The sequence below is a fragment of the Trachemys scripta genome, chromosome 8, assembly GCF_013100865.1.
Source record: "Trachemys scripta elegans isolate TJP31775 chromosome 8, CAS_Tse_1.0, whole genome shotgun sequence".
Taxonomy (NCBI): Eukaryota; Metazoa; Chordata; order Testudines; family Emydidae; genus Trachemys; species Trachemys scripta.
The window spans coordinates 37,262,019-37,285,865 of record NC_048305.1 but is presented as its reverse complement, the minus strand read 5'-3'; the positions used below and the strand labels follow the sequence as shown (position 1 = coordinate 37,285,865).

The following is a 23,847-nucleotide window of genomic DNA, read 5'->3' as shown; positions in this document are numbered from 1 at the left end:
AGAGGTTCTTTACAAACTGTCTCATCGAATAATAGGTTCTTCTGATCCCAAAGTACCAGCCACACACCAAGGTCAATATATAACAGATCTTACCCAAAAATCATGCTGGTGCCAATCCTTTAGTATCTAAAATCTAAAGGTTTATTCATAAAAAGGAAGAAAGAAAGGTGAGAGTTAAAATTGGTTAAAGCAATCAAATATATACAGTAATTGCAAAGTTCTTGGTTCAGGTTTGTAGCAGTGATCGAATAAACGGCTGGCTTAAGTCAAGTCTCTGGAATACATCCACAGCTTGGATGGGTCATTCAGTCCTTTGCTCAGAGCTTCAGTTTCTAGCAAACTGAATGTAAGAAGCAGAACTAAGACCAAATGGAGGTGTTTCCAGGGCCTTTTATAGCTTTTGACATGTGGAGGGCATCCCATTGTTCTTACTGTGGAAAATTACAGCAACAGGATGGAGTTTGGAGTCACATGGGTAAGTCCCATGTCCATGCATTTTGCCTAATCACAGCAGGAAATTCCATCAAGTATAGATGGACATCTCCCATGGTCCATTGTCAGTTAAATATTCTTTTGATGGGCCACTCAATTTGAGCAGTCCCTCCAAGATGTGCTGGCTAATTACCTTGTGGGCATTACCCCAGGAGCACACATTTGAAATCCAGGTATACAGCCAATACTTATAACTTCAAATACAAAAATGATACATGCATTATAATTATAACCAGCAAATCATAACCTTTTCATAGACATCTCACTTGACAACCTTTGTACAATATTTGCTGCAAATATATAACACTGGTTGCAACAATGATCTATATGGTCATATTTTCATCAGGTAACATCACAGCACCGTTCCCTGGTCTGGTTTATAGCTCAATAGGTCCATGATAAAGCCCACCCTAGAGGTCAGACCTTGCTTGGTTATTTGGTACCTTTATTCAATAAACACTTGCACATGCAGGGAAGCTATTTTTGTAATTTTGGGTTCATTTCTAATAGCAGCAAAATTGCTCACTGAATGGACGATGTGATTGCTTTTTATTTTACCATATCTCTATAGTCATTTGATGTTAAGCACCTTCAATGTACTTGTGATCGGTTTGGTCACAGAGACCCCCTTGGGACTGTCACCTGATGTGCTGAGATTACCCCTGAGCCCATTTTCCCTGCAAAAGCTTGGGACTCCAGAACCCTGCCTTGTTGAGCCAGACATGCTAGCCTGCTGCAACACAGACCCATTTCTGGTCCACGCCCCCAAAGCTGCAGACTTTAACCAAAAACTGCTCAGCAGGTCACGTATCTCCAGCACCCAGACAACAGTTCCCAATAGGATCCAAATCCCAAATAAATCCGTTTTACTCTGTTTAAAGCTTATACAGGGTAAACTCATAAATTGTCAATCCTCTATAACACTGATAGAGAGATATGCACAGCTGTTTGCTCCCCCAGGTATTAATCACTTACTCTGGGTTCATTAATAAACAAAAGTAATTTTATTAAGTATAAAAGTAGGATTTAAGTGGTTTCAAGTAATAACAGAAAGAACAAAGTAAGTCACCAAGCAAAATAAAGCAAAAACCACGCAAGTCTAAGCCTAATACATTAAGAAACTGATTACAGGTAAAATCTCACCCTGAGAGATATTCCAATAAGCTTCTTTCACAAACTAGACTCCTTTCTAGTCTGGGCCCAATCCTTTCCCCTGGTACACTCCTTGTTAGTTCCAGCAGACATCTTAGGTGGAAAGCAGGGGTATTCTCTTGACTGCCGCCTTTGTTCTGTTCCACCCCCCTTTTATAGCGTTGGCACAAAGTGGGAATCTTTTGTCTCTCTGGGTCCCCACCCCTCCTTCTAAATGGAAAAGTACCAGATTTAAGATGGATTCCAGTATCATGTGACATGTCCTGTCAGACCTCATTCTTCATTACCCATGGGCTGGCACACTCATACACAGGAAGGCTTTCAGGTAAATAAACCATCTACAACCAATTGTCCTAATCAATGGGAGCCATCAAGATTCTAAACCACCATTAATGGCCCACACTTTGCATAATTACAATAGGACCTCAGAGTTATACTTCATATTTCTAGCTTCATATACAAGAATGATACATGCATACAAATAGGAGGAATATATTCAGTAGGGTATAACTTTTGTAACGATACCTTGCAAGTGACCTTTTGCATAAAGCATATTCCAGTTACATCATATTCACACTCATAAGCATATTTCCATAAAACATATGGCATGCAACATCACAGTACTATAGTGATGTACATGAGAGCGACTATACAGGCATAGCCAAGGAATGTGAAGGGGCGACAGTAGTCCATTGTAACAGCTGTGCACTTTTCCCTTCAGGGAAAGATGGACACTATCTTGCCTCATATTTTGTGTCTTATGTTTACCAGCCACCATTACCAGACATTTTATAGCTATGCCATAGACATGATGTATTTACTGCATGGCTGATAGCATCAATGGCTCCATATTTATGGTCCCTCATATTGTGGCTGCTGAAGCATACTGTGCCCAATAGTGTTGGTAACTATGCTTGTGTAGGTGATTGCATTCCAGGTGACGAAACCACAATACCAATTAATTGTTTGTTTATTCTTTTTTAGTTTTCTATTCAGAGAGTTTATGAAGGAGACTAAGGGAATGTTCAGATAGTCTTCTTGGTCAAAGCAAAGCATTTGATCAAAGTAATACTTCTGACCAAGCTGCACATTATTCATGGGAGGTTTTACAGAAATATGGGATTCTTGTAACTTTCTTAAAACGAGTAAGGGTTATGAGTCTAGAAGTAGCCACTATTTCTTTAATGAGTGAATGGCAGCAGAAACAAGAAATCTATTAACTTATTAGGGATCAGACAGGGATGGCCACTGAAGCCTCTTCTACATGCCTTTGCAGTACACTCAGAAAACTGTTGGTAGGAGGGAATAGGATGAAGGAAGGAATGTTGTTCAGATCTTATCTCAGACATGAGAGGGCGTGTCAAGGCTGTATCCCCACTTTGAACTTTAGGGTACAAATGTAGGGGCCTGCATGAAAACTTCTAAGCTTAACTACCAGCTTAGCTCTGGTCCGCTGCCACCATTTCCCAATTGGATTCCCTCCCTGGGAAGCCTTGAGAAACCTTTCACCAATTCCCTGGTGAAAACAGATCCAAACCCCTTGGATCTTAAAACAAGGAGAAATTAACCATCCCCCCTCCTTCCTCCCACCAACTCCTGGTGAATACAGATCCAACCCCCTTGGATCTAAAACAAGGAAAAATCAATCAGGTTCTTAAAAAGAAGGCTTTTAATTAAAGAAAAAGGTAAAATCAGTATGGAAATTAACCTTACAGGGTAATCAAACTTAAAGAGCTCAGAGGACTCCCCTCTAGTTTTAGGTTCAAAGTACAGCAAACAAAGATAAACACTCTAGTAAAAGGTACATTTACAAGTTGAGAAAACAAAGGAAAACTAACACACCTTGCCTGGCTATTTACTTACAAGTTTGAAATAGGAGAGACTTGTTTAGAAAGATGTGGAGAACCTGGATTGATGTCTGGTCCCTCTCAGTCCCAAGAACAAACACACTCCCAAACAAAGAACACAAACAAAAGCCTTCCCCCCCCCCAAAGATTTGAAAGTATCTTGTCCCCTTATTGGTCCTTGGTCAGTGCCAGCCAGGTTACCTGAGCTTCTTAACCCTTTACAGGGAAAAGGATTTTGGAGTCTCTGGCCAGGAGGGATTTTATAGTACTGTACACAGGACAGCTGTTACCCTTCCCTTTATAGTTATGACAGGGCGGAACTCAGTTTCCCCAAGGTCTTGACCTACACAGAAGGCAACATTGTGATGGCCATGAGCCAAGTTGATGATGGGAAGTTCTACTTATGTAAGGGAAAGATGGTAGTTGGATTTTGGGAGTGGGAGGAAATGCAGATATCTTACATGAATTGTAGCCAGTTTGTCATGCACTATTAGGCATTGTTCTAAGAAGGTACTTTTATCTCCAGGGGGAAGGAGTCTGTTAGCATTCTTTAAATGTTCAAAAATGGAGATATTTATTCAGATACATTGGGGGGGCGGGAGAAGAATCTTTAGAGAGATACCAATGTGTCAAATCTAACTACAATTAATTCAGTAATGGAGTGTCATATAGATTTGGGAAACTGAGTTTCAAGTCTTCCTCTTGCACATGAGCCATAGAATTCTTTGAAATTGTCCACTCTTGTTTGACATGGCCCAAATGCAAATCAGGAAGAAATTACAACAGGCTGTCTTAGAAATCTAATGAAAAATGCTGTACCAGAGATAGCTTTTTATAAAGTTGTGATGTAAATATAGAACAGCTTAATGAGGATGTTTCACCTTTGATCACTTGGCCCTATAAAACCCTACAGGCAGCATGAAAAGCAAATGCCCGCAGAGACAATGGTTGCTGTTTAGAGCAGTGGGGCAGAGAAAAATGAACTACTTCAGGTGTGAGATTTCTTTCAAGCCTACTTGTCTTTAAAAAATATGGCATTGTAACATGGACTCAGCAAGTTCAGCTGTGTTTTGTTTGAGAAATTGTTAATATGTTAATAGGAGGGAAAAGAAAGACATTTGCTTGTTCTTTGATTGCTATGGGTCTTATTCTTCTCTTACCCATTGGTTTGTTTGTTCTATAGTGTTTAAATAGTGGCTATATAGTGTTTAAATAAAAGTCCTCAACCCTGCTCCGCATAATCTGTGTGTTATCCAAGTACTAGACCCTAACCCACAGCTCTGCAAAATCATCCCAGTTCTGTGCGGTAGAATCCCACTGCTACCCCAGTCCTGGACATTTCCTTGGACCAAGAATGGCAGTTGTGCCAAGTTACCACATTTCACTTTTCATATGTCAGTACTATAAATTGAAACTAAGGGTTCAGAGTTGAAAAATTAAGTGCATTGTCAAATCTTAAAGCAATCATCTGGAAGAGTATTTTATTCATTCTTCTGCCAATGCAAAATTAATCAATAAAGTATACTCTCCCGGGCTTTTTTTCAGGCCCTCCATGTCTTCCCCGAGAGATTGTTCTACATCATGGGTGGTCAAACCGCGGCTCGTGAGCTGTAGGCAGCTATTTTACAGTTAAAGTGTAGCTCATGGAGCCCCACCACTCCCATTCTCCACCTACAAGACTGTGGGGGGAGGAGCTTGGGGCTTCTGCCCTATGGTGGGGCTAAGGGATTCTGCCAGAGATGACTGGTGTCTGCTGAAAGTGGAGGGGCACAATTTAAAGGTTCAGCCCCCCAAACAGCTTGAGTCATGCCCCCCTCCAGGAACCCCACCTTACCCTTAGTGGTTCTCCCTGCAGCTCCCAGCTGTTTGCCTCTCCCCACGGCTGCAGCTCCCAGCCTGTCAGCTCCAGCAGCTGCCATGCATAGAGGGGGCCCAGCAGCACCATATGTGACCAAGCAGGGCCAGCAAATCCTGGCAAAAATGTGGGGGGGCATGTGATCCCATGTGCCCCCCACCCACACCTCACTTCTGGCTTCTGCCCAGCAGGGGGAGGAGGGAGGGGCTTCAACCCCAGAGGGCATGCCTGTCTGGGCTCAGGGCTTCTGAAGGAGCAGGGCTGAAGCCCTGAGCCCAGACAGGCACCTCCTGTGGGGCAAAAACCCTGAGACACCTCCCCCCCAACACACACAGCAGCTCTGAAGCTCTGGGCATCAGCAGGTGCCTCACATGGGGCAGAAGTCCTGTGATACCTTCCCACATACACAGGGCTGAAACCTCAAGCCCTGGCAGGCACCTCCCCACAGGGCTGAAGCCCCAAGATCTCTTCCCTTAGTGCTGAAGCCCCAAGCCCGAGGCAGGTGCACCTCGGCTCTTGAACTTCTGAAGATTGTTGAATGCAGCTTGGAGTCAATGATGAGTTTCTTTCATGAGTAGTATTTCTTCTTTGCCAACGGCCACAAATGAATCTAAACAGACCCTTATTTCTTGGACTACAGGGTACCTTTGGTGCTTCATAAAATTCATTCTTTGAGCTATGAAATCCTTTGAATCAGATTATTTACCTTCTATGGTTTTCAAGACTGGCAGGTTTTTGAACTCAGTAGTAACTGACCAGCTCTGAACTCTCTGCAGTTTGGAAATTTAAAACTTATCAGACATGTCACAAGGAACAAAGCTGTTCTCTTTGATCCTAGATTACTGTGAGCATTAGAAATTTTAAGAACAGTGTGGTATCTCATAGAGCTCAGGTTCGTAGGACACCTTGAGCTTTACTTTGTGAATGTAAAATACTCTAGGCATCTCTTTAGAATTCCCTTAGAATTCTGTTTAAAAATACATATATTGGTCTATGCCCAAACACTGATACCAAAGGATACAATCAATACACCAGCTGTAGTCTTAGCTTTTCGCAGTTACCAGAGCTGTTGCTTTATAATCATCCATAAATAAAAGCCCTTGAGTCACTGATTTCTTGATTTAAGAAAGATATTTTACTTGTGTTTCATACACAAAAACTGATAACCAACAGTGGCTTAAAAAATTAACACTACTCCACTTTTCCACAAGTGTACAAAAAAGAAAGAATGGATTTACATTCAACAGTAAAGCTTAAAGTCCAGTCTAGGTAATAGTTCCATTGACATTCACATACACAAGCACAGAATAAATATTTCAGGATTCTTATAAGAGCATACAGCATACATACAGTATTTGAATTTTACATAATGAGTGTTAATAGGGTCAGCAATTCATAACCTCATTGAAAAGTAAAACTAAAACCAAAAAAGGTTGTGTGGGAGATAACACCAAGACACTGCACAGAGCTAGCAGGTAAGTAGATCTTGTGTGAGAAATAGTTTGCTTCTGCTTCTTTATATTAGGACAGTTTGTTTGCAAATGTTGTGTATTCAAAGTGCAGATTAATGCAAAAAATTATATTCTTGTATTTATTAATACATGCAAGAGGCAGCGACCGAGTGACCCAACAGAATAAAGCTGTGATTGGCAAGTGGCCGATATAATACAGATGTTTCAGGCATTTTCTCTAAAGCACTTTAATAGCAGCAATTATAATTTCTAATAGCTGTAGATTGACTTCTGTTTGGGTTAAAGGGCATCATATTTCTTTAACATTTACAGCTATATTTTCTTTATAAATAAATATATCAAATAACAAATAGCATAGATAATGTGTTCCTTTTTTCTCGCTTTTGCATATCTGTTGTGGAAAATACTCTGACCTTTTCAGAGACATTAAGTGCAAAAGAATGTTAAATAGACTGGAAATAGGGATGTAGAGGAAACATCACAGTCAGTTACGTTCCCTAGGTGTCAGCTCATCCCTTGTTGTCCCACTCTGAGGGACATCCTTGCTAGGATAATCAGGACTTATAATGACAATATAGCCAATGGCTTGGTGAGAGTTATACTTTATGGTATCTTAAAGAGCTGTAAATGTGAGCTTTTCTTTGCTGGAGTGTGTACAATACGTCATGCAAAAGACTCAGTATTCCACACAGCTAGTATCTATATTCAAAAAGTCTGGTCATCTCCTTTGAGACATTTCCTCCCCAGCCTGAACATCTTTGAACACTACATTCATTAGGTGTTTCCTTTGTTGTTCATATTTTACCAGCTCTTCTTGCATTTATAATTTGATCTTGTATCACCTAGCTGACATCTGCACACAAATGTTTCCAATCAGACACAGGGTGCACAATATTAAAACTTTTAAACTTGTCCTGTAAGTGTCATCAAGACAGGATCACAGGAATCACAATGCAGAGAGTCCAACCTCTCACTGGCTGTACTGTGAAGATTCTCCTTTTCGGCGTAGGAGAAAGGAAACTTGTGTCTGCTTTTTAGAGTCTGAAAACAAGCCAGAGTGGAGAAAAAAAGTTAACACCAGACTTAATAAAGCTTTCAAGACAAAACCTGTTAAGCAATCTAGATAGACACTGTGAACTTCCTGCTGATTTCTGAAGTCTATATATACACAGGAAATTTGTTAACAGTAGGAAGAAGTTGGGAGTTGCTACATAGGAGAGATCTGCCAATATTAAAAAAAATGGCTAAGTGGGTTCTGACAGTATAAACCCCTCACTGGTCACTGTTGTCAGTGGTGCTGTTCCCCTTTTCTTTTTTCTCCTGAGTCTTGTTTCCCTTCTTCTTTTTCTTCTTTTTCTTGGTCTCCTCCTTCTTGCCAAAGGTTATGAAGTCACTTTTGTCAATTTGGCTGTTTGGTGGTTCCTGCCGGATGGAGATGATCGCAGGAGATCCCGGGATAATGAATTTGTCTGGCAACTCACCGGGACCAGCTTGTTTGGGATTGCCAGGTCCATATTTAAAGGTCCAGCTGTTGCTGTTCACACCAGCTCCCACTGGGGGGGACACCTCTCCTGCCTCAGGTTCTGAAAAAGTCAAAACAACATTAAAATCTTACAGCAGCATCAAATACAATTAATCAGCTAATATAGCATACACAGGGCAAACTGTCGCACCTAAGGGACTCTTTCAAACAAGGTTCCAAATTGGGCCTCATACTATGGACAGTCTTCTCCATAGCCTTTCCCCCTTTGAAAGACAAGTATGGCTACTCCTCTACAATGCTCAGGAAAAGTGAAAGTCTTGACAGACTATGAACTGGAATGCAAAGTCGGAAATTAGAGGGATGATGGGTGTCAAATTGGGAGTGAATTGGCAAAGATGTTTGGAGAGGAGAGTAAATATTTCAGTGATTTCCTAGACTGGAAAATTCTTTGTGAATTTTCTTGTCATGTTGTAACTCCATAACAGCAAGGCCTAAAACTTCAGATTTTGGTGACCCCCTCTTGGCATTCCAATGAAATATGGTAGATCCTTTTTATTTTGGAAGCTACTCATTGTCAAATAAAAATATAAGAAAGCTTTGTCATCAGCATTTTGCAGACATTTCAGGCCTTCTAGTAATTTGGACATAACTAGGGAAGTTCTTAATTGGTGTGCTAGATTCACAGGTCTATACAGCCCCTGCTTGGTTTTAGAACTCTGCCATGGTTTCTAACGTACCAAGCGAAGCAGGAATGCTTTAAACTAGGCAGCCTGTAACTAGCTTTCCAGTATAAACCCAATTTTGAATCCCACTGCCACAACTTTGCCAAAACTAACCAATTTACTTGAAATTTCTCATGTGTGGTCTTCTGCCACTAACAATATGCTGACCAAATGTAATGTGGATTACATTTGTAGGGAGCTTGAAAAATAAGCTATTTTTTGTTTGTTTTGTTCTTTTACTATCTGAAGAGTCTTGAACACTTTCAGTGGCTATTAGCCAGGATAGGCAGAGATGGTGTCCCTAGTCTCTATTTGCCAGAAGCTGGGAATGGGTGACAGGGGATGGATCACTTGATGATTACCTGTTCTGTTCATTCCCTCTGGGGCACCTGGTATTGGCCACTGTCGGAAGACAGGACACTGGCTAGATGGACCTTTGTTCTGACTCAATATGGCCGTTCTTAAGTTCTTATATACTTTTACAAACTCCCAATTTTGGACAGAAACTTCAAATTTATTTTAATTTATCTGTCCTGAGTATTTGCTGGAGACTGAATATTTTGGGGAAGATTTGATGCTTATGTTTGGAGTTATTTGTTATGACCTTTTAAACCTTTGAAGTCTGATCAAAATCTTATTCTTGTGTACCGTAGAGAAATGTAGTGTTGCAAATAGAATTGCAAGCACCTGTCATGGTTATAACACACCTCCTGTCCATACACACATGCGTGCAATAGTGAATAAACACTGTCAGCACCATTGTAATTAGATTTGCTCTGAACAACTCTCGCCACCATATTCTGCATTGAGCCACTCTGCATGCACCGTTGCAGTGGTAGAGTAGACCAAAAGCACCAGCATTTCAGCGGGACCATTGCAATTGGTCCTCTCAGCAGTCCCACAATGCTTCTACATTCTCTTCTGTGATCCGTGTGAAACATGTAATATCTCTTGTACTTCTGTATCTCACTATGCAGTTCTGCAACTTCTGCAATTTTAGGCATAGACGTTTTAAGTTTTAAAAGGTATTATGTATGCAAACCAAGAGGTTTTCTTGTCTCAGAAATAAAGAACACATTTTTAAGTTTACAGTCTCTCCTTAAAACTGTCAAGTATCAGAGGGGTAGCCGTGTTAGTCTGGATCTGTAAAAAGCAACAGAGAGTCCTGTGGCACCTTTAAGACTAACAGATATATTGGAGCATAAGCTTTCATGGGTGAATACCCACATGCGTCTGACGAAGTGGGTATTCACCCACGAAAGCTTATGCTTCAATACGTCTGTTAATCTTAAAGGTGCCACAGGGCTCTCTGTTCCTTAAAACTGGTTGCATACATACAAATCTCTGATATGTGTGATGCTTCTTGATCTTTGCTTTTCATGCAGATGTTGTACTTAGGGTGACCAGGTGTCCAGTTTTCAACCAGAACACCCGGTCGAAAAGGGACCCTGGCAGCTCCGGTCAGCACTGCCGACTGGGCCGTTAAAAGTCCCGTCGGCGGTGCTGCAGGGCTAAGGCAGGCTAGTCCCTACCTGTTCTGGCACAGTGCTGCACCCCGGAAGCAGCCAGCAGGTCCGGCCCCTAGGCAGGGGGCCCAAGGGGCTCCCCCCTGAGCACTGGCTCCGCACTCCCATTAGCCAGGAGCCTGCTTTAGCCTTGCTGCGCTGCTGACCGGGAGCCGCCTGAGGTAAGCCCATTCCCCAACCCCGAGCCCCAACCCCCTGCCCCAGCCCTGAGCCCTACCCCAAACCCAGAGCCTCCTCCTGCACTCCAAACCCCTCATCCCCAGCCCCACCTGAGAGCCAGCACCCCCAGCTCAGAGCCCTCACCCCTCCCACACCCCAACCGCCTGCTCAACCCGCAGCCTTCACCTCTCCCACACCCCAACTGCCTGCTCAACCCGCATTCCAAATCCCTCAGCCCCACCCCCCAGCCTGAAGCCCCCTCCTACACCCGAAACCCCTCATCTCCAGCCCCACCCCAGAGCCCGCACCCCCTCCCACACCCCACAACTCCCTGCCCCAGCCCAGAGTCCCCTCCCGCACCCTGAACTCCTCATTTCTGGCCCCACCCCAGAGCCCTCATCCCCTCCTGCACCCCAACCCCCTGCCCCAGCCCAATGAAAGTGAGTGAGGGTGGGAGAGAGCGAGCCACCGAGGGAGGGGGTATGTAGTGAGTGGGGGCAGGGCCTCAGGGAAGGTAAGGAGCTATGGTGTTCGGATTTGTGGAATTAGAAAGTTGGCAACCCTAGTTGTACTTTCACGTTCTAGACCCTACAAGGGCAGTTTAAATGCTATATTAGTATGTATTTGAGGACATTTGTGTAACAGGTGGCCCATGGAATCTTTGTGAGTAAGGTAAGATGATTGTTTTCAGTATGGGACATATAAACAGGAAATAGTAAAGCATGTCTTCTCCTGGGAATGGTGTGATCATAAAGAAAGGTTGTTGTCTCCTACATGATTAAGAGACATTAGCTCTGTGGTCAATTATTAGATAAACCTGTGTTATGTATGGGAACTTAACTTACAATAAATGCATACATTAATATGACTAGATAAAACTGTCTCAGCTTTTTTGCTTGTTTTGGGACAGTTGTTTTGGTGAGCTAAACTGAATTTCCCTGTTTTCAAATATCTTCACTTTTTTGGAATGTTAACAGAACTTTGTGTCCTTTCTTTTTTACAAAATTACAACATTCCTGTAAGTTTCTTGTAACATTAATTTTGAACGGCTGACTTTTTTCATGTTTGTTTTTGATAATACCAGTGTTTTGGCAAGTCGCTTAACACCCAAGACACTAATATGTACTTTCAGCCTTCACTCCGGCTTAATTAAATTGTTTGCCTGGGGATGTGTGTACATTTGGTATCCCCCTCATTTCCTTGAAATAATAAATTATGGAACTGAATAGTGTGTGTCTTGGCCTAGTTCCAAATGAGGAATTGATCCTCTCTCTTCTTGTATACATAAAATGTGACCTCTTATATTCCACACTTTAAATCAAGCTTTACTTGACAAATAAATATTTTCTCCTTCTCAACAACCCCCATCCATCACTCCTTCCAAATAACCCTGGCACAGATTCTCTTTTCTTCTATTCCTGCGTTGGGCACATAAATGGGAGAGACAGAAGTGACCTTAAGCCACTTTTGGACCTCCCTAATTCTGGACTGTGTCAGAGGCCTGCACAGTGCAATAAGGTATAGCCCCAAGGTTTCTTTAAAGTGTGTTGGCTTATTATGCCCCTCTATAGACCACTATATCAGCAAAACAACTGGAGCACAGTGTACTCTGGCCATGCTCCTCCTGTCCTCAACATGTCCCTTATACCAGAGAGAGGGGCTTTATGTTGACCTAATGATTAGGGTATTCTGCAAGGGTTATTTAAGATCCCTTTCTGCAGTGTAAAGGGGTATATCCTATGGCACAATGTAGGGGGGTCCTAGATTGCCTGAAAATGTTAAACAACACTACAAAGTGCACGTTTCTGTCTGTACCACTGAAATCTAATGCAAAACAGGATACTGTCTCTTTAATCTGGTTCTGCTTACACAAATTTACTCACCAGATTAAGTGACTAATATACATCACAAATCCTTCTGCTATAGTGGAACCAAACTTAGCAAACCCATAATATTTACCCTGGAATCAGGATTCCGTGAGCACCAAGACTAAGGGGTTTGCCTCCACTTATCTGTCTTTATCACAGCCCTTGAATACATTTTTTGCCCTTATAAATTAAGCATATTAATACTCCTTAATACTCACTAAGCCAAAGGAAACTAATTATCCTTACAGTGGGCTGAGGAACTCAAAAGCAGGGAGACGGCTACAAACAGAATGTAATAGGTTCATGATCATCATTTCCTACTAGCAGGGCTTCAGCAGCCTTTTCAAGAAATTTCACTTCCGCTTGATTTACCTGACAACAGTGTTTATATCTGGAGTGTCAGGCAGGAAGGTCACAGTTCAGTTGTACTATCACTGCATGTTTAGGCATTTCAGATCAGGGATAAATGTCACCTACCCCTCAGTTTCTAAAGCCTCTATAACGAGTTATTTATTGTCTGATCAACAAGCATTTAACACACAAAACCTCTCGATTTAGATGTAACTTTACACTTAACAGGATTAGCTGTGCTTCACTTGCATATTTTCTGTAGCTTAATACATGCTTTTAAGATGTTTATTGAACTTATAAGAACTGTCTAAATAAAGCTACCCCCCCAACTATATTCATCACACTTCATTTAAAGTGTTACACTCCTTTTCTCTGCACCCTACAGCTATATATGACCTTGTCAGAGGTCATCACAAAGAAAAACAGGACTGGCCCCTTCTTGCCAGTGCCTAGGCATTCCCTGAACTGGAGCTGACTAGGTAAGTAGTGCTCTCTCCTTTGGCTTGTTCTCAATGAATTCAGGAGTCCTTATGTTCAATGATCAAATGATTTATTTTTAAAACATAGGCACAAAACGGAAACTAAACCCAGACTGCAGCTGCAGCTCCCTGACACTACAGATATGTGGGCATGTCTGCGTTCTAAAATGGAAGATGCCTTTTTGACCTCATCAGCCACCACCCACAGGCTCAAAGACAAATGCAAGCATCTCAGCAGACCTCTGAGATAGTGCTGAACCACACCCCTCCATGGCTTTCAGAGACACTGCACAACTGAATATGCCAGATTTTTTTAAAAGATGAAATATAAAACTAAAATCATGAACAGCAGTAGTCATGAAAAATCCTAGGCTACTATTTGCAAGAAGTGTGTGTTCGAAATTACAGCATGGATAATTTTCTGCAGCCCTAGATTCCCCCTTTAGTTTCAATTCAATAAGACTGTGGTCAGGGTTGTATTGTTTAGAAAGCAGTTTCATTCCACCCCAGACAGGCTGCATTTCAATTATGAGCAAAGTGACCCCTGTGTAGTTTGTGGGTTTGGTAATCTTTTGATAAAAGACGCTAAAATAAATGTCTGTCACTCAGATTTTATATGGCTATCTTTTGGAAAATCAGATTTGTGCATTCACTCAATTGAGGGGTTAGTTTTTACTGGCTTGTACCCTATTCCAAATGCTGTGTAAGCAGAACAGAGCTGACACGCAGAATGATGGGTTAAAATAGTCTGGAATTGAGATATCTTCTAAGTGCAGAGCATGATGCCTGCTTCACAGAGCACAAAACATCATGTCACTCAGCTGGCAAATCAATACTCCCATCAAGACTGGGCTAGGGATGGAGGTTTTTTTCTCATTGACATTTTATTTTCTCTTTTTTAGGGACTGTGCATACTTGCAGTCTCTGCATAACCCCAAAGCTAAAATCTGGCATTTGCCAGGAACAGGTGGTGCTCACTTTACATAATGAGAACTGTCCATATAGTGTAGTGCTTTGTCTTTGCCTCCCATCTCTCTGCAGCTTTCTTAAAGAACCTTTGTCAGAAGAAGGCTGAGTTTAGTGTGAGAGCAGATGTAGGGAGGTAGAAGCATTTCTGTACAGCTCTATCTTCATGCAGAGATATTTGTGACTATGTGACATGCTCAGCTGAGACAGTAGCTTGCTTCTATTCTGTCCCTCCCCTTCCCATTCATCATTTTGTCCTTGTCTGTAAGGATTTCAGTGGCTCGCGGATCCAAGAGCTCATTCAGATAAAAGCTTTCAACCAAACCATCTATTCTTAGAAGTTTTAAAGGAAATCTTTTTGAATTGTCTGATTTTTCTAGCCAACAGAACACACACGCTATAGACATTGTGAATCTAGGACTAACCCAGTCCTTACTGACAGACTCCTCCACCCTCATGTCAGTGCAACCACATTGTTATCAATTAAATGCATTTATTTAAAATGGAGATCAGGCGACAAGCAGGAAGTAAATCGCAGGGAAAGCCAGTCATTAACCTGATCTTTTCCTCCCTGCCTCCTTTGCTGATGCACTGACTGCAGCTTCTGCTTCTGGCTGGCATGATGAATATTCACTGCTATAAAGAGTCTGACATTCTGCACACTTATTCTGAAACAGCATGCCAAGTGCAAGCATTATGTGCACTGGAAAAAAAGACCTCTCTGTGTCATTCGGGGGAACTCTGCAGACATTCTAGCTGCACTGATCTTCCCTAAGCCTTTTCTGGATTAAAATGCCCATTTAATCTTTTTTTTTTTTAATCAAGAAAAGTGGTAGATATTGAATTTCGAGATAGGGAAGTGATGCAGACAGAAAAAAGTTAAACCTCAAATAGCCTAACCCCGGTGTCTGCAAATGATCATAGTCTTTTCAAAGGATCACATCAATTTGGAATTTTAAAAAAGCAAGCAAATAAATAACTCTCGCTCTTTACACTTCCATCTGTTTGACCTGTCCTATCCTACTGATTTAGAGGCGGAATGGGCAAAATAAAAGCTCCTCCCCACCAGGGAGCCTGCTGCCTTAATCCCTGCCTGTGTTTAAATACAGTAACATTAAACTAGGTAATTATAGCGCATATGGTGTGTGAGATCCCCAACCCCCAACTGCTCTAACACCCAGGCATAATACAGGAGAAAAGCAACAAGGACTTGCTGCATTTACTAGTTTGATTTGTGGTGGTTATTAGTGTTCTGGCACAACTGGACTTTAAAGAAAAATTCTTACAGGGAAATTAAAAAAAAATATATTTATCTCAGATACTGGAGTAGCTCTGCCACTGTGTTCTGGGCTGTTATTACAGCAGGAACTGACTTGCCAGCTACCATAGGCTAAAAATCAGGCCTCTTGTGGCCAAAGCGTAACACTGGATAAATGCAAGCAAATAAAAGAAGTCGTCTACAGCCCCATTGCTCCCTTATTAGAGGAAGACCCTGCTCTTCAGTTCAGTTCAGCTTCTTATACAGCCTAGGATGACCAGATAACAAGTGTGAAAAATCGGGATGCTCCTTTTTTGGAGGGAGAAGGGGGTACAGTTGCATATGTAAGACAAAGTCCCTAATATCGAAATGGTCCCAAAAATATTGGAACATCTGGTCACCCTAGCCCAGCTCCCCATAGCTGAATGTCTCTTGGATCCTGGAATGCAGGAAGGTACCCGTTACTCCCCTTACTCAGCAACACAGTTTTAACCCTTTCCTCACCCAATTTAGATCAGGGACTATATATGACATGCCTTAATTATAATGCATATATCTGGCCGCCCGCTATATTCTTGATACAACTGGATATATATTGCAGTTTGGTATGAATGCAGAATACATATCCTAGTTTGCTTAGTCTATAGATTTTGCTACTGACTGCTCCAGACTCTGGGCTTGCATTATATGGATTTTTATTTGCATAATGTATAGGGTGACCATATTCCCCTAAACTGAAAACAGGACACCGTGTAAGATGCCTGGTGTTGTCACTCACCCGAGGCCTGCCGCATAGGGCTGACAGCCCAAACCACCTGGCATCACCGCTTGCCTGAGCTACCTGGTGTCACTGCTCACCCAAGCTCTATGGTGGGGTAAAGGGCTGTCAGCCTGAGTCCCACCACATGGGGCTCACAGCCCGAGCCCCACCACGCAGGGCTGACAGCCCAACCCGCCTGCCGTTGCCGCTCATCTGATCCGACGTCATGACTTTTTTGGCAAAACCGGGCATTTGTCTTGTTTGCTCTTTCCTGAATGTTCCTCCATGCCCATCTAGGGCAAGAGCAAATGGGACAAATGCCCTGATTTGCAAAAAACATCATGATGTTGGGACAGAGCCTAAAAAAGGGGACTGTTCCGGCCAAAATGGGACGTATGGTCACCCTAATAATGCACTATGCCTACAGTCTGGTAGTGGCAATTGTTAGGAGATTGTGATTATAGGTGGAGAAATCATGGAAATATATTTTAATATAATCATATATATACACATTTAAAATATGATTTAAACATTCAAAACAATAGACATCATTTGCCTAATTTTGCACAAACAATAAAACAATGCGCAGTGAGAAATGCAGTTCTACAAACCCGACCAGAGACAGTTTGTATGTGTCACTAGACTCAATAAACCCAAACCCTCAAGAGCTACCCCCTCAAACTTTTCCCCTGCAGGTGCTCCCTTTTTCCCTAAACCCTCTCTCCATTCAGGCCTTTCCTCATCCTACCCCCATCTCCCTCCAAAAAGGAGACTGACCCCATGAGCCCAATCTTTGACTAAGGGAAAGAGATGGTATCTCAAAACAGGTCCCAACTCCCAACTGGGGAAAGGAGAGAGCTGGAGCTTCACTGATAACGATCTCTTCTTTCGTCACATAGAATTGTAGGGCTCCAGACCGGGGTCTCTCCCTCTTTCCCTTGCCTAAGAGTTTTGTCCTCTGGGTGGGGGTCTTCCCTCTATTCCCCATGATCAGGGGGTTGCAAGCCTCAGGTGTGTCTCTTTATGCACATCCAGGGTGTGTGCACTCTGATCTGAGGTCTTTACCGCTTCTCAGGGATGGGGGCCCCCAGGAGGGGGATTCTCCCCACTTTTGCCTGCCTGAGTTTTGGGCTTCCATGGACAGAAGGATCTTCTTTTCTCTTAATCAAAGGATTGGGCTTCTGGGACACAGGGAACAGTTGTTATGAGGAAGGATAGACCAGCAGACTTGTGAGCTGGAATCTGAGTCCATTTTAACAAACTTTTCGTGAACTGAGTTTCTGGAACATAAATAACCCCAATGAGTGCAGGTTGCATTGCTTCCATTTCCTGATGCCTTAAGCATTGCTGCTTTGAACATCAGAGATGTCAAACCAGAGCCCAGGTGCTTTTATCCAAAAATTGTGAGGGACACGGAGCTGGCTCCACAAACAAGCTTTTACACCTCCTACCCTGCATCATGTCTTACAATTCTACCATGAATGTGTGTGTTTGCACATGCATCTGTGTGTGTGTGTGTGTGTGTGTGTTTGTGAATAAAGTAGAACCTTGATTTTATGCACACCAATCTTACAGACAACCAGTTATACAAACCATTTTTCCCAACAGAAAAATAAATCACATAACAAAAATGATGTCGATGAAGAACAAGTCAGTCTCCCTTCATATTCTGATGCCTTTAATGCACTGGAAATCACTTGCCAGTGGTTTGAAGGACAAGAAGAAAGCAATGCAGTGCACCATACTGCAACTTCTGCACCACACTTACTATAATTTTGCGATGGCCAGTTTTATGAACTTTTACTTTATGAACTCCTCAGTCCCCAATTAGTTCATAAAATAGGGGTGATACTGTAGTGCTGTGTCCTCCCCAGTGCTGCATCCCCATGTCCCCCATTGTGCTCTCTGTTTCCCTGGATTGTTTCCACACAATGCTCTGTGTCCCACAGTCCTGCCATTTGTTTTGTGTCATCCCACCAAATGTCCCCACTAGTATTGTGCCCCCAGCACTGTGTCTACCCCAGGGCTCTGTAACTCTTGTGTTCCCAGCCTCATGCTTTTGTGTCCCCTTAGTGTCCCCTCACCTCATGTCCCCTCTAGCCCATAGAACTATCTTTAGCATTTATTTTATTTAGCAATAACGCATGGAACCCACAGGTCTGTCTCCTGTAAGATATTGGCTTCAGCAGTTAACATAAGGCTTGAGGCCTATGAACAGGGCCATCTCCACAGGGGTGCAAGGCTCCGGATATAGGTGCCCAGTTTCTAATCAGCCAGAGGGCGCTCCCCCCGGATCCGCCCAGGCCCCACCCCTGCCCCCACTCCACCCCCCAAGGCCCCACCCCATCCTGTTTCTTCTCACCCCTGCTTCACCCCCACCCCACCTCTTCCCTGTCTCTTCCCACCCCTGACCCACCTCTTCCCCACCTAGTTCCGCTCCCTTCCCCCAAATGCGCTGCGCCCTCGCTCCTCTCCCCTCCGCGCCAGTGCCGTCTGATGCCGGGAGCGAAACATCCGATCTGCGGTAGGCGCTGAGAGGGAAGGGGAGGCGCTGATCGGTGGGGCCTGCCAGCGGGCATGAGGTGCTAGGCAGAGGGGGAGGTTCTGGTAATGGAGCTCCTCCTTGGCCCCTCCTCCCTGCCCACCTGCCTGCCACTTGCCTCCCTGTTTGCCTCCTCACCCCGCCCACCTGCCTGCCTCCCACCTCATCTCCCCGCCTGCCTCCTGCCACTGAAGGGCCACCCAAAGCGTGGTCCTAGGTTCCAGTAAATCAGGTCGCCCTGATTTACTGTAACCTAGGGATGGCTCTGCCTATTAACTTTGGCATAGATAAATGGCCTAATGGTCACCCCTAAGTTTTGGGGAGCTGGGAACAGAGTGTGTAAGGGTGTCTATAATGGTATCTACAATGACACCAGCCAACCACAGGAACATGAGCTAACATCAGCTTTTGCATATTTTAGGATAGAACATCTGCAGATGTTTGGCCACAAGAGTGCCATGGCAATGAATTGACATACATGATAATAATTTGAGATCATTAATATACTAACCTATAGGAGAAAGGCACCCCAACATTAGTAGGGTGAGGAAATACAAATAAGGAAGAGGGGAGAACCCCCTACTGAATACGGATTAGACATAGTGGCATCAGTGTAATGTATTATAAAAGCTGTATCCCAGCCTGTGGGCAGGAGGAAAGAGAGATATAGCCCTTGGGAGGTGTCAGAATGATGGTCTCTGTGATGGTGAGGAGGAAGATAATGGCTAACATTTCAGGTTGTTCTTCAAGGGATGGTGTGAGTAAATGAGTATTCTGATGCACATTCTACATTATCTCTATACACCTTGATGGGTTAGAGTGTTTGTAACTTTGCTAATTAGTTAATAAACCATTATAAACACAGAAGGGTTCCTGAAGTGTGAGTGTTGCAATTGTGCACAGCGGATTTCCCAACTGAACAGTAATTTTAATAATACTGGACCTGGTCTTGGGACAAGAACCTGTCAACCCTCAGACAGATAACTGGGAATTCTTAAGTAATCAATATAATTAATACACAATCTATAGATAGGGCTACATCCCCAACTATGTTTCCTCCTCAGGTTTCTGTGTGTCCCCTATGCAGCTGCTCTACGTCCTCCTCATGCTCTGTGGGACTAGTGTGCCCCACAACATTCCCCTCAAAACTGCCCCTTCACCATAGTGGTCAGACTGGGAGACCCTGTTTCTTTCAGGGCAGGAAGGAGGAAATTAACCTCTGCTCAACCTCCTCCCTCTGCTGGGTCTTCAAATGCAGCCACCCAGAGATCACCCAGCACCAACAGGAGCTGTGGTGGGGAGTGCGGAGTAGTCAGAGAATATCTTGATCCAAGGGGCATTAAACAGAGATTAACAGCAGGATGTGGCCATGTCTAGGGAGAGGGAGAGAAGCCTTTTCATTCTTTCCTCCCTAGCTAAAGCACAAGCAAAGTTGGGTGGGAATTCAGCAGGGAATGTGAAGTTTGAGGGGACAACATGTCTTCCCCACACTCCCAGTGGTTGCATTTATGCCAGAACCCACCCAGCTCAGCATTACACAGAAATCTTTCTTTCTTACCCCTTATCTTATCTTTTCTTCCTCAGGACTCAGGGCTCCTCAGGGAGTTAACTCATCTGTTACTGGAACTGCTAGCAGTGTATCCCCCTAAAGCTTTTGAAGACTTAAATAAATCACTGAATGTAGTGTCCAGCCAGGACAACAAACTGACATTTGCAATAAAATACAATTGTGTATACTTCCTCTGAGGGTGGGAGGATGGGTGGGGTGCATTCTGTTATTATACTGCAACATTTCAGCATCAAACTGTTATATACAATTTTAAAAATAAATTACTACACCATGTTCCTTGCTTTTTTCTTCCCTCTTTCCTTTGTTCTCTCTTCACTCTACTTTGTCTCTTTCCTTACACCATGTACCCTGACGTATCCTTTCCTCAGGAAAATTCAACACCAGGTTTCCCTAATTTTACTAGTGTTTAACAATTTTAACATTAAAGTATATTTATCTAAAACAGTTACGCTTTCATCTCACTCCTCTTTCTCAGAACACCTTTCTGTTTGAGAAGCTTTCTTCCTCTCTAAATCTACTTCCCATTCATGTTTTTTCCCCTTTATTTCACCTATTACTCCTCCCTCTCTTTCTTATTTAGGGCTTGGTTACACCTGTGAGTTAGAACACACTAAAGCAGCCCTGGGCGCCCTAACTCCCAACCTGTCCACACTGGCAAGGCACGTAGAGCGCTCTGACTTCTCAGCGAGAGCGCTCCTAGTACTTCACCTCAGTGAGTGGAATAATGTTTGCTGCGCCTTGGCTACAACGCCCGGGCGTCAGTGTGAACGAGGTGTTGCATTACTGCACTCTGATTGGTCTCCGGAAACGTCCCATAATCCCCTTAAGTCAAGTGGTCACTCTTGTCATTGTTTTTGAATCGCTGCAGGAATGCGGATATGCCCTTTCAAAGCTCCATTTTTGACATCCGGAATGCTTATCTGCTTCGAGACAAAGCAACCATTACTGTGGAATGCTGTGTGTGAGAGAGAGAGGCGGGGGGGGGGAAGTCTGCTGCTGTCTGAACTTACAAGACAGCATGCTGACATGCTCTCAGCCCCCCAAAAACCCACTCTCTCTCTCCCCCCACATACCTACAACACACTCCCTGTCACACTCCACCCCACCCACCCCCATTTGAAACGCACGCTGCAGTCACTTGCATGCTGGGATAGCTGCCCATAATGCACCACTCCCAATGCCGCTGCAAGTGCGGCAAATGTGGCCATGCAAGTGCGCTTGAAGCTGCCAGTATGGACAGACTGCAGCGCTTACCCTACTGTGCTCTCCGAAGGCTGGTTTAACTCAAAGCGCTCTACATCTGCAAGTGTAGCCATGCCCTTAGTTAAACTGTTCTCCTTAAAAAAAACAAAGAAACCTCCTTCCCCACACCTCTTTCTCTCTATTTCCTCACCTCTTCCTCATGTTCTGCTGTGCTCAACCTCCTCCTCCTTCTTTCCTCATTTTACCCCATTGCCAATTCTCCCTCCTCCTCTCCTTGTCTCACGAATCTTTCCTCTTCTTTTTCCTACTCTTTTCTCTTCCACTACTCCCACATTACACAGTGCTCATCCAGATCTTTCCCCAGTGGGTCTGCAGACTCCCAGAAGCCCTTGTGGTTTTCTCCTCCAATGGGGCCGTGAAAGCTTGTCCTGATTAATGATGCTTGCTAAAGAAAATTATGGCTTTCAGCTGCACTGAAAAGGGGTCAATTAAGCACTCTTTGAGAGCCCACTGGTCTAATCCATTGTGGGACCATATTGTTGTTGCTGAAGTCCTGCTTTCCAGTTGAGTTTGACAATGGTTGTCAATCCCAGTCCTTCCTGCCCCTTCCTCAAACAGTGCTGAACTTGGCTCTCACATGGGTGTGGACAGCGTCAACTGAGTTTAACACTTATTTGAACAAAGCATGTTCAACCCCTAATACAATGAAGGGCCATCGTTGCTTTAAAATGGACACTGAACTCTGTCCAAACCTTGTCCAAACCAGTGGGTCAACCAAATTCAACACTGGCTGATGGGGGTGTGAGAATATTTGACACCCGTTGTCCAAAATGGCTAAAAAGTCTAATGTAGACAGAATGGCAAGCATTTTCGAACCTGTTGCCTAAAATTAGGCTCTTAGGGGGAGATTTTCAAAGGCTCAAATAGCACTTAGGTGCCTAGCTGGTATTTTGTGATTTTGAAAATCTTTCTCACAGCCCCCTTATATTCTTATTTAGGCACCTAAGCAGAACTGTTCTGATTTTAATGGCACTGAATACCCACAATTCTCATTGATTTCAATGGCAGTTGGCGCTCCTTTGCACCTCTGAAAATCAGGCTGGTTCTGTTTAGGAGCCAAATGTGGATTTAAGAGCCTAACTTTAAACATCCAGGTTTGAAAATGCTGGCATTAATAATCCCTCATGCAGCCCAAGGTTTCACTGTGCAGCTCTCAATGACATTTGCTCTGCTGTTCCCGATCATCACATCTGCTGCTCGCACAAACATTTCAAACTGTCAAAGGTTGATTGATTTTTTTAAAGCTAATCAGTGATTTCATGATATTCCTTATGATAAAAATCCAGCCTTAATTTTATGTATTTCGGTTTCCATATGTAGCTAGTGTATCATGTGTATTTTGTTTATATATATATATTATACACACACACACACCACACACTACTATATATGTGTGTGTGTGAATTTTGATCAGCCTTTTCTTTACCAATTACAAAACAATGGCCCTTTGAAATGATTATAATCATTCTTCAGAGCCATTACAATTCACCCTTTAAATCCTTCATAGTTCACAGATTATTAGAACTGTATATCAAAATGGCTTCTTCACAGTCATTGTGGGCAAATGCATTATTCTATTACTTACAAATATGAACCAAATATGAAGCAGTTCTGTTTAGGTGCCTAAATAAGAATATGAACCAAATCCATACATTAAAATGCTTTCACAGAATTTGTGAGGGAAAAAATGTAATGCACATGAAAAGCAGGTTTTAATCCAGAGTAGTGTATCTTTTTTATCAAAATTATTTTTGTCAAGCATTTTGCATACTTGCTATGATTACACAAATGAATTTCAAAACATGTATGCTTTTTTAGTTCCATGTGTCAGAAACCATCACCTAACTCATTTCTGTTTCCTCTGCTCTCTTTCACATTTTAAAGAGATGGACAGTTTTTCTTTCAATTGGAAGCAAAATGGTTTCCCAATCTCAGATCCCTTTTCAGCCTTGAATTGACCTGTACAACTAGCTTACACAGGGCCTGGTTCCCCATTGCTCTGGACCTTTTGTTGTCATTTATACCAGTAGAAAATGGTGTAAAATGCTATCATCCTGATCTGTTAGGGTATGTTTACACTAC

At 43.1% G+C, this 23,847-nt stretch overlaps 1 protein-coding gene across 7 annotated transcripts in view; it reads right to left on the bottom strand.

Moving 5' to 3' along the window:
- Positions 1–6,462: 6,462 nt before the first annotated feature.
- Positions 6,463–23,847, bottom strand: part of LOC117881581 (protocadherin alpha-C2-like) — a 287,284-nt gene continuing 269,899 nt past the window's right edge. For 6 of the 7 annotated variants that reach the window (XM_034778998.1, XM_034778999.1, XM_034778997.1 and 3 more), the window contains one exon: positions 6,463–8,401. In XM_034778998.1, the coding sequence (XP_034634889.1) occupies positions 8,091–8,401 (311 nt within the window). In that variant the 3' untranslated portion in view covers positions 6,463–8,090. The remainder of the gene's footprint in view (positions 8,402–23,847) is intronic. The other variant, XM_034778995.1, reaches the window with a different exon arrangement.